Here is a 19,952-nt window from a genome sequence, read left to right as displayed (position 1 = left end):
AGCAAAACGTAATACTTCCTGTTGCAGAGGAACCAGAGAACAAATGACTTTTAAGACAGCATGTAGTTGCTTCACTATATATGAAATTACCTTGCAAAAACCTTTATTTCTTGTGCATACATTTACAACAGCAAACACAGAGAAAATGCTCCAAATAACAAATGCTAGAGGAGCTTCTTGTGCTTTAAAAAAACTGTGCCAGTATTTTAAACCAATTGAATAACACAAAACTATAAAACTCAATTCTAAGCAGCTTATTGTAAATTGAACAGCACTTTGTCAATCTGTTACCTAATAACACCAATATTCTTACTTTCTGTGAGTCTCTTAATCCACTGATAACATACATACCTGGCATGCCTGTAGCAAGACCCTGACCAAAAGCCAAAGCTGGATTTGCTGCTGCAGCTGCTGCAAGTGACTCTGCCTGCTGCCCTTGCTGCCCCTGGTTGGGAGTGAGCGGGCGCTGAGTTGCTCCAGCTCGCAGGACCTGGAAAAGGCCAACACAACACCCCTTCCTTAAAAGGTAAGGAAGCCAATCTATTATGTGCTAACAAAGGTCTAGAACAGTTGCTTTGAGCATCTGATGCCTCTCAGCCCTGATTTTCACTTTGGGAATCCTGCACCTCATTGGTTTCCAGAATATACACATGCAAAGAATAAAAGGTATACACTATTTTGTTGACCAATGCGACCATAAAATATCTGCCCTGCTTTGGACATCAGGACTCAGGTATGTTCCATCAATGGTAATGAGTATACAGGAAGGCAGAAAATCTGTAAGAGTGATACATTTTACAACCTACATTATTTATTAACTGAACACCTGACCTTCCTTGATAAACACATTTGTTGACATTACTTCCAGGCAATTGAATGATGTAAATCTGAGTATTTCAGCACTTGTAGTAACTTGTCTAAATAATTAACACTCCATTGTCAACAGTGCTGTAAATAATGCACCCACTAAGTTTTAAACATTCACATAACACTCCATCACCATGCAACACAGGCATATTTTATTATGTTCTGACAGCAAATCTCCGGGAATCTGATTGAAAAGCAATCTAAATTCTTGCAACTACTCTATTCCTCTTGGTTAAAATCAGCTTTTTCAGGTTTGAAATAAGGGAGAAATGCAACTCACAATATATTCCCACAAAGAACCGTATATGTTATTTGCATAAATCAGTATTAACTTTATAGAGAAAACAAAAAGAAACTGCAGAGACAATATATATTCAGTTACCAATGCAGGTCACTGATAAACAATCAGTAGAAAGAAATATCCACTTGAACATAAAACAGTGATGAGACCCCTGGAATTAAAGGTATCTCAGACTTCTTAAGTTGCATTTCTAAGAATGGCATTGAAATTAACCATACTGCTGGTAAAAAATTTGAAAGACTTGCATTCATTCAAGTGTAAAGTTATTGTAAAATTTGGGGTTTTCCTTTGTCAAAATTGCCATTCATTTATACTGAAAATGAATACTCATACAATAGTTTAAAACAGAGAAACAATAGAAAATTAGCATTTTTCAAGAAATACTTAAAGAAACTGAATTTTCTACAGATTCTTGTAACAATTGCTTAGTCTTGCTTCACCAAGACAAAAACACCATATGGCACATGGTGATGCTGCAATACAATTAATGTCACAGAAAAATAAGCTGGGCAACCCTTCCTTCCTGTGAAGCAACAAAACTACTGGTAACACCTTTATTTCCCTACTTTTTAAAGGGACAGAAAAATGTGCAACATTCAGTCTTCCAGTTAATTCATGAAAACACAGATCTGTTTTTCCCCAAGCTTAAAAGGAATTAATATCCTCCTAAAATTACCCGAATGTATATTTTCATCCCTTTATGTCAGTTTTCTAAATTAAACTACATTAATTTACTACACAGGAAGCATCACCTACACACATAATAGCAACTGGAAGAAAGGAATCATTTTAAATGCTTGTTGTTTCAAGAACCGAGACTGTAAATTAACTTTAACATGGTGTGAGACAGTGACAATGAATAAGAAAATTGAGAGTTTTTAACGTTCATTTATTATCCAATAAAATTCAACATCTGAATGATGTACAATTTTCCAGCAGCTGACCCTTACACACTGGGATGTTAAGGGAAGGCAGCTCTGCTTTTCATGCTGAACGTACCGGTTGCTGTCCCTGCTGTGCCTGGGAAGCTGCTTGCTGATTTGCTGTGGTATTTGCTGCTGCAGCTTGCTGCTGGAATAAATTGGCTGGATACACCCCCCATGGAACACCATAATACTGAGGTGGAACCACAGCAGGACCTAAAACCAGAAAGCATGATTATTCCATCTAGTGCAGCTGCTTAAAATACTGCTTGTAGTATCCCTCATTGATCCATCTTCTCAGTTACAGAAGAGAAATCAGTATTAAAAAGAAAAAAAATCTCACATTAGCTAAAATGATACATGAATACAAACGAGTTAATTTTAAAAATTCACACCAAGTCATATCTTTATGAAAAAATGAATACCCTTGTGAGACTCAGATGACAAAGAAAAACCTTAAACCATTCAGAGCCTGTGTACCAAAGAACATTCAAAACCAGTTTTCATGGTTGGAAGAAAAGATCATTTCAGAATATCACAGTATGAACAAAATTTATCCTCCTGATAGTGATGTACTGAGACTTTGATAATCTATGATTCCTCCCTTCTGTATGATGCCCTTGCTTATAAACACTATTGCCTGTGCCTCCCCTGCACATACATGATGCTCTTCAAAGTGGGCACACTTAACTCTTCCAGTCTATTGCTGAGGAACATGTAGAAGAATAATCTCTCTGTATCATGGGACTATACATATAAACCATTGTGTATACATGTCTTAGTTTTTTCTACTGCCTTCCCTGTGAAACACCATATGGAAACAAAGGAGTGTGTTTTTTTTTTTTTTAATGTTATGCACATGTCTGAGCACTAGCTAGGACTTGAATACTCAGTCATGGTGTTTCACAGTGACATCTAGTAACTTAAGAGATCTTCCTATGCTTCTCTGTTGTCTGGGCCTTTTAGCATGCTGGAGACCATCTTTATTCTCATGCCTACTGAGAATGAGAAAAGCTAGAATTAGAAAATTAATGCACTGAGTAAAAATATACAAGGAAAGGCTAGCTGACACATCTTTTGAAAATAATACATACTGTCAAAGTCAGATTCACCTTATTAAGGATAAACACTTCTAGAACAGGAAAAAAGCCCTATATTTTGTATATGAAAGTCCAGTGGCAAGAGAAACTTGGAATCCATATACAACAAACTGAAATTCTTTCTATTGTAGTAAGAATATTCAAAGTGGCAGTATTCATTTTTTTACAAGTCTCTCCTTCCCAGAACTACATTTGCAGAGAATAAACAGGACAGATTTCAATTTTTTTTCTCTTTTTGTTCGGTTGCATTATCAAGACAGACACTTGCAGTGTTCAGTTACCTGCCAGGGTAGCTGCTGCAGCTAATCCAGCTGCGGTGTACGGGTCAGTCCCTGGAGGAGCAGCGCTGATAATGTAGGGGTTTGGCACAAAAGCAGCTGGGGCCAAGCCTGCGGAGAACACGCCTGCTGCAGTAACAAACAGAGCTTCATTACAGCCAACATTCTTAGCAAGCATCATCATATTCACACCACCCAAATCACACAGCCTATCTGTTAAAATCAGAACTGCTTGTACTTTGGAAGCTCTTAAGACCAGGTACCTAAGTACAGAAATCAACACTTCTATGTCTTCTCATCAGTCCTTTCTTACTAATCCCAAAGCCTAACAGCTTTGTTTTGTTTTGTAAGACTCCAAGGAGCTTTATCTCATATGCGTCTATCCATCCTTACACAGAAGGGATTATTCAAAGTGGAATTTATCTTGCCCAACTTTAACTATCTGAAAGTTAAACTAATCTTGCAAGGAAATCTGTAGCAGACAAGTCATCTAGTGTGTGAAGTGAATCAGCCAGATGAAATAAACCACCTGCTAGAGACAAAAATCTCTCTTCACTGACAATTACAAAAAAATTTAACCAGATAGTTTAAGTCAGATACCTAGCTTTTAAACAGCCAGATATGAGATGCTAATCTTACTTCCCAAGAATCCTAATTTGATATAGGAATTGCAATGGAATTCCAACTGCAGAATTGACAGGTGCAGAGACAATTGCAGAAACTCAGCAAACAAAGCATCACTACCCAGAGTTTCCCCAGTCAGTCGGGTTCATGTACTTTATCCAACACTGAGTCACCAACTGTTGCAGCAAGCAAGGCACATCAAACTATGTCACTCCTTCCCAATATTTTTTGATAAATTTCTATTAATATGCACATGAGAAGAGGCTGCATTTAAAAGAGAAAAATTTCAGCTGACTACTGAGTCAGCACTTCATACAAAGTAGGGGCTTCTCCACAGTTTAGAAGCCAAAGACAGGACCTGTGGACTCAACAAACATCTCAATCTGCCAGGCTTCCAGCTCTCAGCCTGTATTTGTGAAGAGCTGCCACTTCTCAATCCCAGCTATAGGCTGCTGCTCCCAGTCTAAGCAGACCTCACAATCTACCTAAACAACAAGCTGGTGGGAAAACTTATTTGCAGGAGAGCATGGACACAAGCCACTGGAGATAGTTCCTACTTCTGCCTGCCCATCTGATCCTGAGAATCCTTTTTTTCTCAGAGGAAAGCCCAGTGGAGAGGGTAGAAATCTTTAAACCCCAACTACCTCCCTTCCTTAAACAAGGAATTGCTTCCATGTGCGTTCCAACCTCCCTCCCCTAAACACTAACAGCTTCTCCACAGTGGAACATAAAATTGCTGTCACTGAAATGAAGGCTCCTTGTTGAGTTGCAGCACTTGAAGAACTTGGTGTATTTAACTAACTCACTGAACTAAAGGCACTGAAAAAATGCCTGCTAAAGAATTAGCTCATTAGGGTACCTGCAAGAAGAAAGAGCTGTTTAAATGGTGCCATTAACAAGGAAAAATTAAAACTTAATCAACACAACCGTATGATTTCAAAATTCTACTGTGCAATGGTTTTTAACTGGATTACTAAAAATATTAAACTGCAATAGAATCTTAGAAGTGCTTACTGGATTTTAGTATATAAAACTAGTGTTTCTATTACTGCTTATAGCAGTAAGCATTTTTAACTTTTATTCCCACCAACATTGAACTGTTATGCTACAGAAGCAAAAATACAAGTTTTATTTCTTTGTATACAACTATCCAAAGGGGGAAATTTACAACAGAAAACATCCACTAAGGACAGTACAGTCATAGCCAGTCCTTCTGAGCAGTTTTCATGAGAACCATTGCAACGGGCCAAGTGATCAGTATCTATCTGAATGAGAAGACTGGGTAAATTGAAAGGAGTCTGTCAAAACAACACACCCACTTTTGCCAGGGACACTCGCTGCATTGTGCAGAAACCTCACCTATGTGTGGCTGCTGAGCTGCAGCCAGTGCATATTGCTGCTGCTGGGCTGCTGTCAACTGCTGAACAGTCAGAGCATTAGTCCTCTGGAAAAGCTATTGGGAAGAAAAAAAAGAAAAAAGATGCATTTCAGTTTTCCAAAGTCAGGGCTATAATATACTTGGATTTGCTTACGGAAAAAAAAAATATGTCAAACCAAGCTTCCGTAATAGCAAGTTACTAAACTAGAAAATTATGCAACAATATTCTTCTAGACTAATTATGCAGTTATTTGCCCTTTACTAAGACACAGACAAAATAATATTCAATGCACTGCATGTTGAAATGAGGAATTATCAAGAGGACAATCAACAACTTAGAGGATCAGTTTTCCACAGTCCATTACTAACCTGCTGCTGAGAATTGTAGTCAAAAAGTCCTACAGTAGCTCCTGAAGAGTCCATTTGTACCTGATTGCCAGGATAGTCAAACTGTAGAGAATCCAGACCAACTTGTTCCATGGCATCTAGATTCTGATTTTCTGGATTTGAAAATTCTTCTACCAGAGGCTTGTGGGCTGTAGGATTGGGAAGTGGACCTAATCCTTCTGTGGTGCTGGGATTGGGGCCCAGGCGTTCAGCTACTTCTGTTGGGGAGGCCTGTCGACTTCCAGGGGTACGACTGTTCAGAAGGAATTTAAGACAGACTCTTCAGTCTTAAATAAAGCTGTCCATGGACAGAGAACAGTATTTCTACTTTCAAAGCAGCTCTGAACTCAAGAGACTTTACAAAGGGAAGTGACAGACTAATTTTATCATTTTCAACCAGCATGCACTGATGGTTCAAGATAAAGGATGCATTTAACTCTAAAGCATAATTTTATTTGGTTTTTTGGTAAGTTTAAGATTGACTACAGAGCTCTTCAAATAATTTGTGAGAAAAACAAACTGATTTGTGAGGCTGTTTTGAGTCAAATGGAGTGAACTGTGGTCACCTGCGAATTTTGGGATGTCTCTTTATTGTATTTTGGTAGTGACGTGAAAGGTACTGCAGAGAAATTTAAAAAAAAGAAATGGCTAAGGGCATTTCATGCCAAAGAACAGAAAGACACAGCAAAATTTCAACTGGAAAAGACACACATACAATACAGTAACCATTTTTCACATCTGAAAAGCAAGCAATATATTTTTACCTTGAGTAAAATGAAGTAATAATCACTTCATTTAGCATATGACTAAAACATTTCATTTCCTACACAACTCATTTAATAGAGTATACTACAGTGATGACAGGTGGGGGAAAAGGGTTCCTAATATAACCCTGAATAGAATATACAGCATCAAAGATACAGTATTATATATAAAAGCTGAATTGCTTTCTCATCTGACTGGTAGTCTACAGGGGACTTTTTGTACACCTATAAACATCTACAGGCAAACTGATGAGGTGAGATGTCAACAGAGTAACATCCTAAAGAGATTCCCAACACTATTTGGTTAGATTTAGGACACCTTGAGTGGTATCCCACCTTCTGTGGGAGGCCATATTGTTTAGACTCTCAATTTTTACAGACAAAAATCTAAGTTAACTTCTAAGAAAGAGTTGTGTGAGAAAATCTATGATCCACTAACATTATTGTGTTGGCAGAACTTTATGATTATATATTGTTTCTCAGGAATTGCAGAACTTCAAGTTTAGCTGGCTTTACTTGTGAAAACTGGGCTCAAAAACCAAATGCCATCTTGCAGGAAGAACCTATGTTTATTCCAGCAGTACAGTGCCAGACCAGTCTGCTGTACTGCTAATTCTAGGTCAGAGACACAGCCTCAGTACTACCTGTTCTGCTTCCTCTTCAGGGCTCCAGAGCCAAAGTATCTGTTCCTCACTGAAGCCCATGACTAATGCAAAGAAATCTACTAGCACTTATGTAATGGCTGATAACAACACTTAAGTCTGTACAGCTAGAAATCAGCCTTTTAGGGAGTTTATTGCAGCAACACGGTATGATTTATTACTCTGGACAAAATATGTCAAAGAAAGGAAGAGGTTTTTGACAAGAGGTTTCTTTAATGTAAAAAGAAACCTCATGAGGATTGCATATAACATGCTGGCTTACCATCTAAGTATCCTAGCAAGCAACCATGTCTTGCTGAAAACTTGAGTTTAAAGCCATTTAATATTCCCTATTTTTCCCAAGTGAAATACAGCATAAACAAAGTGAAGAACAAAAGGAAAAAAGGCAGTTATTTCAGTACATACTTAGTTTAAAAATGCTACAAGTACAATAAAAATACAATGAGGAGGACAGGGTGAAGTTTCTTTGTTAATACTTATGGTTAGCTAATACAGGTTGCTCCTTACATTGGTGCTGTTCTGTTGCTATAGTTAAAGTTGTGTCAATACTTCAATTATAAACCTCAATTTGGAGGGCTCTATACCACCACTTCATATGGCCCATTTCATTTAGAAGGCCTTATTTTTTTATTTTTCTGAGAGGTTTACTGGCTTTGGATGCTTTTTTGCATTTGTGTATTTTTCAACAACTTCTCTCTTTAAATAATACAGAAGGTACTTCACAAACACCTATTTCAAAATTGAAATAGATACTGGTAAAGAAAAGCAGGACAGAAGTTATTCTGCATTTGCTATGGGTAACTTGGTAATTTGCTTATTGTGTATATTGCAGCACACAACTGAAAGGAGCCAATGTGAGCTCTCTGGTATGCTTGGAATTGTATTATTTTCAATGATATGGCTTGAAAAACAGACCTCAAGAATCCCTCTTTAGCCTCAGGTAAACACATTTTTTAAAGGGTAGGAAATACTTACGTATGGGATTCAAGCATGCATTTTATTATACCTGCTCAGTAATGAACTAATGAAACCACAACTATCTGGTCATGTTTATCACATTAATATAAATTTATGAGCAGCACTCTAGTTCTCTATCTTTTAAATTCTTCTGTATGACACTTACAAATGCATCACAGTCATTCAAGAAAGAAGGATCAGCCCTTAACAAGTACTCAATTTAAAATGCAGTTTAGTTTTAGGAAAAAAAACCAGACTGGCTGTGCTGTCATGTAAGACTTGACTGTTCAAAAGCTTGAGCTTAGTTCAATCTATTTTTCCCTAAAAAAACAACCAAACCGCAACACCATTCCATGGGTGACATTTAATTATATGAATAGGAAAATACATTGCTCCACCTTAGTCAAAGATATGGCTTCTATAAAGACTTATGGGGAAATGATTAGTTGTGTTAGGCTGTGGTATCCACTAGCAAAATCAGAAGTTAAAATTCTGTAGGACTTACTCTCTACAACACTCAGATGCAAAAGAGCATTAAAAAGAAGCAGAGAGAGAAAGAAATTTAGTTTGACATTAAAAGGGTTAAAGTTTTCATCCCTCTTTAATGCACCACATTCAGAAGGCACCCATTTACTTTTAATAGTTACTATGTTAAGATGAATTTGTCTCATGAGAAGTGACACACACATTAATGACATCCTAAGAAACATGTGGCACGGTGGGAAAGGGAGGACTTGAGAGGGGAAGAATCAGTCTGCAGCTGGGTAATGTTTAAAGCTGACACACAAACCAGAACTGTAATAATGCCCTTAAGAGACATGCTTGTCTTCTTGAGAAACAGTTAAAAGCTTACTTAAAATCTTTGCAATCGGCATCCATTCCATTTGGCAAACCTCTGCCATTTATTTTAGTAACATCCTCATCATCTCCTTGTTTAAGATCTCTGTTTTTGTCCTCCTCAAATGGAGAAGCCTTGCCTTTCTGATCTCCTTTCTCAGGTCCATCTGTTTCAGCATCTCTAGTGCCCTGAGGAAAAAGAATCTGTTTGATTCTGAATATTGAACAGAACACAATAGGAGCACCACAAGGTGACCTAATTCTACACTACAGTGCACGTAAACAACACAAACAGTTTGTTGTCAATGAAATTGCATTTGGTGGGTCACTTGATCATCAAGTTTCAACCACATGCAATTAATAACTGCCAAAATGTGAAAAGGAATGCCAAGATTTATAATGGAAGAGCTAACTCAACCTTAACTATAGCGGTGCTGTTAAAGCAGTAACACTTTGAATTAGAGAAAAGTTTATATTATACAATTAAAACATCCAGTTACAAAACAAACTCACATGAAAACATAGAAGATCTAGAATAAAGCTCATCACACATTATAAATTAAGCAATTTGCAGTCTTTCCCCTACCTTTAAATAAAGTTTTTAGGAAAGCACTTTAAGACAGCTATTTAGTTAAAGTTCCCAAACCACTTCCCTCTTCTGCCCCTCCAACCAAGGAAGACAGACAGATAGCAACTACTTCCTTCTAAAGAGTTAAAAATTAAAAACAGACAAAGAGAACTGAAAATATAACCATGTAACAAAGACCATAGCAGGTAACCAGGCAAGCTTAACACACTGTATTACTTACAAAAGCTCCTTTCCTAAACCGGGAATCCAATTTATCAGCTGGAGAGGAACTTAACACATATTCTACCATGCTCACTCCAAGGCCACCACTTTCTGATCGTGGAGACAATACAGCATTTACTTCACTGTTTCCATGAAAACCCTGTCCAGGCTTTCTCTGTACCATAATAGGCTGGGACATAGAATGGTCTGTTAAAAACAAACAAATAAATAAAACTATAGTATTTTTTAAAATACAGCTTGTAATGTTTCTGCATTTCATCATAACAGAAGTATTAAAACAAAACATTAAAAAAAATTCCAAATCAAACTTTCAAAAAGTGCTATTGAAATACAATCACCATGCAGTTTACACTTTCACAACTAAAATGAAAGGAAAATAAAATTTAAGATTCAGTTACAAAATTTGCTTTGAATACCATTCAGTTATCATGACTGATTTTCAGTACATGTACAACAATCACTTACGAGGAGTTCCCCATGCAGTCTCTCTCCACTCGTCACCAAGGAATATCCCTTTTTGTCCATCTTTTGCTGAATCATCAGGTTCCCAAAACTTTTTGGCAGGTAAAAGCTGTTACAAAAGAAGATGATGGTTTTACTGAAATATGCTTACAGATGGGCAAAAATAGCACGAGGATATTAAGAGGGTATGCAAGTAATTAGTTTTACATCATGGAATCATAAAATGGTTTGGGTTGGAAGGATCTTAAAGATCATCTAATTCCAACTTCCCTGCCATGGGCAGGATGGCCACTTACTGGAGCAGGTTACTCAGGGCCTCATCTGACCTGGTCTTGAACACTTCCATGGATAGGGCAGCCAGAGCTTCTCTGTGCAGCCTGTTCCAGTGCCTCACCACCCACACAGTAAAGAATTACTTCCTTGTATCTAATCAAAAATCTCTCTTCTTTTAATTTAAAACCACTTTCCCTCATTCTACCCCTATCTGCCCTTGTAAAAATTTGCTCTGCCTCTTTTTTTGTAAAAAAGGAATTGCTAAAATAACTCCAACAGTATTGAAATTCTGAAGTTATGAGGAAGAAATACAGAATATAGAAGCAGCTGTGAAAAAAGCAAATCAAATTAATCCCTGTGTTAAGTCAAGACAGTCTTCTCAGAAGCTTTAACTAACAGTGCCTTCCTGCCAAAGACTCAGAAGTTTGGCTGTTAACCAATACTGTGATAACCAGAAAGAGCTGCAGTTCATTGTGAAGTTCTCTTCCCTTGGAAATGTATCATGTTCCAAATTTTAGAAAGTGACTAATGCATATGGTAGCAAGTCAGCTCCTTCAGACCATAGGGCTGTTAAAAATCTGTGACATTCATATGTGAAGTTCCACATACCAACACTGTTATTTAGATGTATGTTTTTTTTCATTCCTACTTGTAAACCAGAAAGTGTCATGTTAGATCAGTATCACTTCTTGTACTGTCGTCAACAGCAGAAACACTTAGTGTGACATGACAGAAGCACCACACAAACAAGAATTACTCAAATACTAGCATCCTTTTTGCTCTGATTTTACTAGTTTATTCCTGTACCTTTTCCCATCAGTAACAGTACAACTGCCAAACCCTACATGCCATATTTTCCCTATACGTAACTAAAAAACTGTATTCTCAGACAGAATAGGTACTTTACAAGGTACATCAACAGAAAGGAAAGTGAAAACAACTTGCAATACGCAGGGAAGAAGAAAGCTGCACATTCCATCAGATTCTGCATAATGTAATGCTGTACTTAGAATTTTAAATTTTATGAAATTAAAAAGAACCAAACGTAATCAGATGAAGCTGTCTGCAATAAATGCGTACATTCTGGAAACTTGCTTCTTCTGTAACTTAAGTGACTAAAAACTCTTCTGAACTTCACAGCTGGTTAGTATGAGCCTTGATGAATCTAGTAATAGGAGGCAGTATATAATATAGATATTTCTTAGCATGACACTGAAAGCACTTGTGAAAACAGCCTCAAGAGGAGGTGGATAAGATTGCCACTTGCAGCCCCCAGCACTAACAGTGCAACAGAGGTGACAAGAGCTCCTCTGGACAAATTAAGGATTGCTGGTTTTCTGTGCTGCCCAGAGCTCTCACCAGAAATGAAGGTGTCTGACAGGTTAACCTCAAATCCCTGGGTTCCTTCCAGAAATTCATTAATAGAGAAGGATTCAGGTTGGAAGACGATCAACAGCCAAAGCTCAATAAAACCACAGGAGAATGTTATGCTTGCAGGAAGTGCTGTACTGTTGTGATCTGCCCTGACAGAGATGCCCACTCCCAAATGCATTGGAGAATCACCACCAGGTGTTAACCAAATATAATTTGTGAGCAGCAGGATATAAGTTTACCTCAAATTTAAGGGCTGAAGTTAGCCATCTGAAGGCAGAGAAATAGATTAATGGAATCTTACAACTGCTTTTCAGCTAAAAGCAGAAGATTACAAAATCCAGATCAGCCTATGGAATATACACATCTTTTTTAGCTTTCTATTTGTAACAGGCTTGCAATACTACTTAATTTTCATTTTGTAGGAGAGTGGTAGAACAGGGAGCAAGCATTTAATGTTATCTACAAAATCTTGCTTTTGGGAATCACGTTCTATTTAAAATGCTGTCTAAGCCAATTTCAAATATGTGTCCAGCTGAGAGCTTTGAAACACCTAAGTGAAGGTGTCACCACATCACACAACCCTGTCAGAATAAAGCAGATCTACTAATATCTCAAGTGCCATAAAATCAGAATTACCTGAACTATGCTCACCCAGAAATTAGTAAATTCTACTATCAGACAGGTATGTTCAGACAACTCAGTGTTAAAAAATAAGCAAATTTAGAGCAGAACACACTGCAATACTGGTTTTGATATAAAAACTCATTGATGTGATTTGTATGAGAGGGAAAACTGTCCCCTGGCAGAAAGAAGCAATAACACTCACTGCAAAAGTACAAGTTGTTGGGGGGGATTTTGCTGCTCTTGTTGTTTGTGTGGGCTTTTTAAGGTTTGTTTTGGTTTTTTTGAGGTTTGCCTTTTTTTTAAACTACTTACTCTCAAATTTCAGACAGATTCAACTGCTTTCAGTTGTACTTTGGTAGACAAAGAATATAAAAGTATCTTTAACACAAAACATAATGCATGATCCATACTGAGAGGCTAAATTTCAACTACTGAAGATTAAACAGACTTACTGAAATGATTTTCATAAACTTTCTACACAACAAAGTCCCTCAAATATTTAAATAAATGCAGTTTTACAAAGTTAACAATACTGCGACTCCCTGAGCCACTGATTTACATTTATTATTTATTTTGACAAATGGGTATGACATGCACTATGCTCTTTTTAAATGAAGGTATTAGTTCTTGGATTGTCAAATAAACAACCCTATCAGTTGTCAATTCTTTTAATTGTGGAATTCAAATAAAATAAGTAGTTTTCAGAAAAATGAAACAGACAGGAAAAACAATGTGTTTGATTAGTTCTACCAAAAAAGACTTCATCTAGAAGTCATCTCAAATCAATACAGATAGTTAAAATCATTGTGTTTTACTCTGCTAGCACATGTTTTCCTCAACATTTCCTGCATTTAGTGTAATAAAACACAAACTTTACAAAGATACATCCAATTATAAGTAAAAATAATGGAGCAGGTTGTAGTATTTCTTACTACTACTACTCTCCCAAAAGTACACTAAATGTGTCCTTTTCAGCACCAGCACTGATCCCTGTTAGGTGTTTGCCAGACAAAGACCAACAAAGCCCTTTACTACACACAAATAATAACAAGCAGTTATGCTAACGCTGTCTCTTAACCAGCTCTCTGATATAAAACTGCACAGTCTCCATTACTGACTCTCAAATGAAGGATTTTAAAATTATTTTTTAAAATTATCTTTAAGATCTTTATCTATTCCTACAGAGCTCAAAGAACATCTCAGCTGAATTTCTCTAAAAGAAGTTTTGACACTGGAAATGAATACTTTGTTCCTCAAATGAACTCTGTGTGCTTTGATCCTGTAAGTTAAACCAACAGACACTATCAAAAGAAGATTTAGTTTTCTGTGCTGTTTGGCACTAAGTTTTGTGTTGCTGTAGTGGGTCACACTAAAGTCCTGCAGACCATTCTGGCTTGCCCTGATATAGCAAACAGATGCCTAGAGAGAAACAACACCATGTGTTCTTATTTCTTCAGAACACTAAAGTGACCTTATAGGTCACCACAGATTTTGGGAGCTGGAGCCAGAAGCATCATCTGTGAATAATAAATGTAACAATTTACCCAAGTGAAAATTATGAAACACATTTAGAGAAAGATGTCTGCAACAGATTTAACAGCTAGGTATTGATATCCGGTTGGGAAGAAAAGTATCAGTAAGGATTAGAATGATGAAAAAAAATTAATTTCAGTTCAGAGAAAAATCCTGGCAGAAAGATAAAACAAGGAACATAATTTCCCAATAGCTAGAAACAGTTCACTTAACATGACCTCTCTTTGACACCTTTCAAAGCATATGGAGGATAGCAGGTAGGAGCCTTCACCAATTCCAGCTTACTTTATAAGGACGTTTCCTTTAATATTCTAGAAGGCTATAATCAAAAGGAAGATTAAAATAGCCATGGAATGTATCCCAGAGCTACCTTACTGTTGTGCAATACATCAAGAAAATTACTGAGTAAGTCAACCTAGCTATGTGAACCTGTATTACCTCAAGATATCTGGAAGACACCATTGAAACTAAAGACAAAATAACCTGGTGAGTGCAGGGTCACAATTTAGTACCAATTTCTGATGCTACAGTACTGTACCAAAACTCTGACTCTTTGTGTGTAGTTTTTTTAAACATCTTTATAGATCCACTGAATGCCATGAAAACAAACCAACAGAATCCTAATCATGCAGAAATACCTCCCTCCATCTGAGATAACCTAAAATAAAGACTGGTATGAACAGTCATATATATTGTAATTTAATTCCCAGGCATTTGTGCCATCCCTCACTTTCACTTTTTACAGCTTTCAAGCTTTTTACAGTACTTTGTGGGTGCCAAAAGACCAAACACCACCATGAATGTCACCCTTCCACTCTATCACACTGTTGGTACTATCACAGATACCTCACTAACACTTTTACTTTTCAAAAGGAGTTTTAAGAACTGGGAGGGGAGCAGTGTGGCTACTCAGCTTTCTAAAGAACAGGGCTCCATCTATTATTTTTTTCAAATGGGAGATGGTGCAAAGACAACCCTGGATGAAGCAAAAACTGCTGAAAAGCCAAGTGATTGCTTGAATGCTTCATTAAATTAAAAAAATCAAGTAGGAATGGCCATGTGTCAGCTCAGAAACACTTAGCAACTAGAGCACAGCATTTATTTTTCATCAGTAGTTATGGCTTCCATAAAGACTCCTACCATCATTTTAAGAAAGTTAGGATGCAATATTGTCACTGGTTCAATCATCAATTGAATTAGGTAAATACCCAGCAAGACTAAAGGATCCACATTAGAAATCTTAGTTCAACATGAATTTCTTTCCTAGGTTCTTTACTAGGCAAATAATTCTAATACTTGTCAATTACCTTCTAAACAGTTCAGGGAACTGCTTTTGAAGGAGCAAAGTCATCCTGCATGTTCTTAAATTCCTTCCCCCAACCTTAAAGTACATTGACTTAAAAAAACCCAAACAAATCAAATCAGTCAAAAGAAATATTCCTTCTTCCCTCCAGCTAAATTACATAACAGCACTCTTCAGCCTAGTTAAAATCTTTTAAGGAGTAATTACCAGTGAAAAAACAGTAAATTACCACACATTTCTGCTGGGTATGCCAGTTCATTTTTCTGGAGCCAAATCTTTTTTCCAAATCCCAGTTTCCCTGGCTTCTCAGGAGTAGCAAGTTCCACTAGCTTAGATACAGTGAGACTGAAAACATGCCTCCTTTCATAGAATTGTACACTCTTACAAAAACTAACCCTTTCAGTTCCCTAGAACTATCACTCATCTAAGAAGAATGACATAGAACAGCAGAACCAGTCAATAACAATCCCAACATTCTTTTAATGTAATTAGTTTCCCTTCACCTAAGACAGAAACAATTAACTTGTTCTTAAGACAAGGTCTTTGCTTCATGTTGTATTATTTAAACTTCATAAACTGTACCAGCAATTCCAAACCACCAACTGGATTTTCAGCCCTCAGTAATTACCTCTCCCATTCCCCGAGATTCTAGGGCAAGAGCTTGAAACTCATGATTCATCTCATCCACAGATCGAACCTGCAGAGGAAAAACCAAAAGAAAAATCCATTAGTCAAATATCTTTACAAAAGTTAAGAGTTTTCAGTATTCCTGAAGATTTCTGCATATTGAAAGCACACAAAAAATGTGATTCCCCATTCAGTCTCTACATAAGTCTGGATTTCATTACCAGATACAGTTAGTGACCAATTTAATGTACCCTGCTAATATAATAACATGCACGAAATTCCAAGAAACTTAAACAATTTAATCTCCACATATCTGCACAGATACTGCTCACTACAGGAATGGTAGCCAATAGCACCTTTGCAATGAATATGAAAGAAAGAGATGAAATTAAAGATTTGGCCATATAAAATCCTTTAGAAAGGAGAGGAACTGTTGCACACTGTTACTGAGTACACCTGACAGCAAACAAAGAAAAGCTCAAGGCAGGTCACAAAACCTACTAGCAATGTGTCACTTTTAAAATCTAGTAACCGAGTGCATTATCACAATTCCTCATGTTTTCTTCCAGGAAATCACATTCTTCCTTCTCCACAGGTTGGTGTTTGGTTTTTTTTTTAATTGTTGTAAATATAAGAGGATTTTTACAAAAGTAAGAGTTGCTGCTGCAACAAACCACCTCCTTTTTCCATGGCACAGACACAATGCACTGGGCTCATTCTTTTCTGAGAAAATGGTTTCCATAAGGAATTTTCAAAGCCAGGATAAGTTAAGTTTAGAAAAACAAATAAAATAAGGAAATTTAGAGTTCTTTCTTTCCCTTCTCTTCTCCCCCAGTAGTGACATCCAGCAGGCAAAGTCATTCAAGTTCAAAGTAAAATGAATTTCCCTCCCTACACCACTCTCTTGAGGAGTTACTTTCACCAGTAAATCCATCTGTTTACACCAGCAATAAACCAAACTGATGTTATTCCACACAGCTGATAACACATAACTAACACTTTTCAATAGATGCTCAAATACTAGGCAAAGAAACAATCTGGTGCCTTCAACATTCTGGCACAAACAACTCATTCTTAGGCTTGGAAAAGTGGCCAACAGATACTCCATTCTCAAAAATTTACTCCCAAACTATTGTTATTGCCTCAATCATTCTAAGCCATTAACTTCTGAGACTGTCTCTCTGCTTTTAACAAAGAAATTTCATAGCTCAAAGATTCCCTCAAGAAGAACAATATCTTAGTTAAGATGGAGTCTGAAATCACTTTCCAACAATTTCATCCAGATACTGAAAAGCAAATTTAGTTTCAGACTGAATTATGGGGTAGGCACATCAGCACATGGCTTTATTCCAGTAATGCTGACAATTAGGTTGATTTTAGTTTTTTAAAAACTGAAAGCAGATTTTAACATAGCCTTTAAAAACCTAAAATTTTTCTTCAAATTAGTGTTTTAAAAAACAGATTCATATTTTATGCAAACTTTTATTAGCTCCAAGGGATAATCAAATATTTGTGCATGCACACAGAAAATATAGCAGTACAAGAGCAATTACTTCAAAAAAAATCAGAAAATCAAACCTTGAAGACCTCTGAATTTGAATATTACAGTTTCTGAAAACATAACTTCTTCTAGATTGCTGAGAGAGCTGATTATCTTACCTAGCTAGGCCACTTTTCGTGTTGAGGTCATGCACTTCAGTTTCAATTACAAACCAATATTAATTTAGGTACTTCTGTCTCAATATGTAGTTTTGATCTAATGATCTCTAAACAAATATGCAGGTAAAGCTCCCCAAATTATATTTACCATAAACACTACCCAAATCACTGTTAGGTAACAACCAAGCTTGAAAGAGGCATAATTTTTTTGGTTGTAGTGTTTTTTGGGTGGATTGTTTGGGGTTTGTTATTTAAGTTTTTTTGTTGGTTTTAACTTTCAGTGGTGGTGGTTTTATTTGTTTGTGTTTTTCTGGTGTTACAAGACCTAATAAGAAATGCTTATTTTTCCCAATTCAGTGAAGTCCAAAACCATGACCACCCCTCCTTCCCCGTCTCTGAGAAAAGGCAATCCGAGAATCGGGGTAAGAGCACAGCTAGCTCCTTTTTTCCTCTAAGCTGTCCCAAGACCATTATAAGAAACTGAAGTTTTATGAAACTAAATACATTTTAGCACAATGAGCATTAATTTTGCTCACCGGCCTCCTTCTTAAAAAATTAAAATTTAAGTTAGCGTTATCTATTGCTAACCAGCAGCAAGAAAAAAAACCAGTCCTTTTTTCCACCAGAAACAACAGCCCACAAGATCCTGCCCCATATCACAAATTTCTGTTTCACAGATCGTTTACAAACTGGAGAAAGCACAGGCAGCACCAGTATCTCCATGCCTTTCTTCAACACTAACCCAGCCCTATCCTTACAGCAGCAGAAGAAAACATCCAGAATGCCACCCAGCTGGATCTCCTATGTATAAAATAGATATACATATACAAATAAGATATGTCCTTTCCCCAAAAGAGGAACTTCGGTTGGGATTACCTGTATTACCAAGGAGTTTTATCTTCTCTAACTCAATACCAACATTAACTTAACTCATAGGTTCCAGAAATAAACATTTTAATACTTTTTAAAACACAAATTCACAACATTACCCCACCCCCTTTTTCTATTTTTATTCATACCCTGTTATACAGAATAATTCATAAGTCCAAAAGAGGCCTGTGGAACATACTGCTCAACATTTACAAGGTTTTTTTCTGGTTCTGTTTGATTACATCAATGCCTCATCCCTGCAACTGCTCAAGGCCAGGCTGGACAGGGATCTCAGCAACCTGGTCTAACAGAAGGTGTCCCTGCCCATGGCAGAGGGTTGGACAATGGCATCAAACTTCCAGAACACAGCAGATCATTCCACAGGGCCCCAAATTACGCACAAACAGATATTACACACTGAGCTGTCTTTAGGTAAAAGAGTTCCTCACATACTGCTGGTAAGTAGGTAGAATGGCATAAGCATTCATGATTTCTTCCCCCTTAACACACCAACAGAAAATTCTCATCTTCTTCTACAGGCTCTAGATACAACATACCAGCACATTTCAGTCCATTTCTCATTGCAGCATTAGCAATGAGATTTTAACACAAAATTTCTGTTTGAAAACAAAATTATGTCTTAGTAGACTCTTTCCTTCTAAAGTTTACACTTCCTCTCTCTCCTTGAAATTTAAATACTTTTTCATAAATCTAGAGGCCGACACAAAACCCGTTCCTTTACTCTGTTGAGACCCTGTAGAGGACAGTCCTGCCACCCTTCACCCAAGAGTTTTTAGCACTTTCCCTAAATGAACTTGGTAACCATTGAGGTAACTGATTCAGAAGGTTTTTTCACTCCTTTTCCATGCATGAGAATTTCACGAGATCACCCAGAGAAGTGACCACTAAACTAAAACACCACAGGGAAGAGGACACTAGATTTGACAAGAGCAACAAGGAGAAGCTGATGTGGAGTGAGGTGGGACAGGAGCATCCGCTCAGTGCTGCCCACATGGTAACTCAACCAGAAACGTGAAACTCTGCCCTCCATAACTCTGGGCAGAGTTAAGGACGCAGACTCTTGACAGGAAATCATCTAGGACTACCACAAGAAACACTGCTTACAGTAATGTCCATTTCTGAAATCCAGGCATCCAGATCTTGGGACAGCTACTCTCTCAAACAACCCTGAATCTTGCCAGAAATAAGCTTGTAACCATTTTCTTGCAAAAGCAAAGAACAGCCCCTTCTTTGAAAAAAAGCCTGTGGAAAATAGTAACAAAAAATACAGTATCAAAGAGAAAAATATGACTTTATTTTATAGATCAAAAGTGGTTA

General features: G+C 37.1%; 1 protein-coding gene across 9 annotated transcripts in view; it reads right to left on the bottom strand.

Moving 5' to 3' along the window:
• Window positions 1-19,952, bottom strand: part of PUM2 (pumilio RNA binding family member 2) — a 68,749-nt gene that overhangs the window by 30,275 nt on the left and 18,522 nt on the right. For 5 of the 9 annotated variants that reach the window (XM_054279257.1, XM_054279260.1, XM_054279264.1 and 2 more), the window contains exons 2-10: window positions 16,087-16,155; window positions 10,355-10,460; window positions 9,888-10,075; window positions 9,095-9,267; window positions 5,841-6,111; window positions 5,453-5,546; window positions 3,473-3,598; window positions 2,168-2,307; window positions 352-490 (exon numbers count right to left, since the gene is read on the bottom strand). In XM_054279257.1, coding sequence (XP_054135232.1) covers window positions 352-490; window positions 2,168-2,307; window positions 3,473-3,598; window positions 5,453-5,546; window positions 5,841-6,111; window positions 9,095-9,267; window positions 9,888-10,075; window positions 10,355-10,460; window positions 16,087-16,137 — 1,288 coding nt within the window. In that variant the 5' untranslated portion in view covers window positions 16,138-16,155. The remainder of the gene's footprint in view (window positions 1-351; window positions 491-2,167; window positions 2,308-3,472; window positions 3,599-5,452; window positions 5,547-5,840; window positions 6,112-9,094; window positions 9,268-9,887; window positions 10,076-10,354; window positions 10,461-16,086; window positions 16,156-19,952) is intronic. The other 4 variants (XM_054279259.1, XM_054279261.1, XM_054279262.1 and 1 more) reach the window with 2 other exon arrangements.

This window comes from Melozone crissalis, unplaced genomic scaffold, assembly GCF_028551555.1.
Source record: "Melozone crissalis strain CALT ecotype California unplaced genomic scaffold, PUWL_Pcris_2 ptg000027l_1, whole genome shotgun sequence".
In the NCBI taxonomy this organism is placed as follows: domain Eukaryota; kingdom Metazoa; phylum Chordata; class Aves; order Passeriformes; family Passerellidae; genus Melozone; species Melozone crissalis.
Note: the sequence above shows the minus strand (reverse complement) of the source record. Positions and strands in the feature narration are given on the sequence as shown.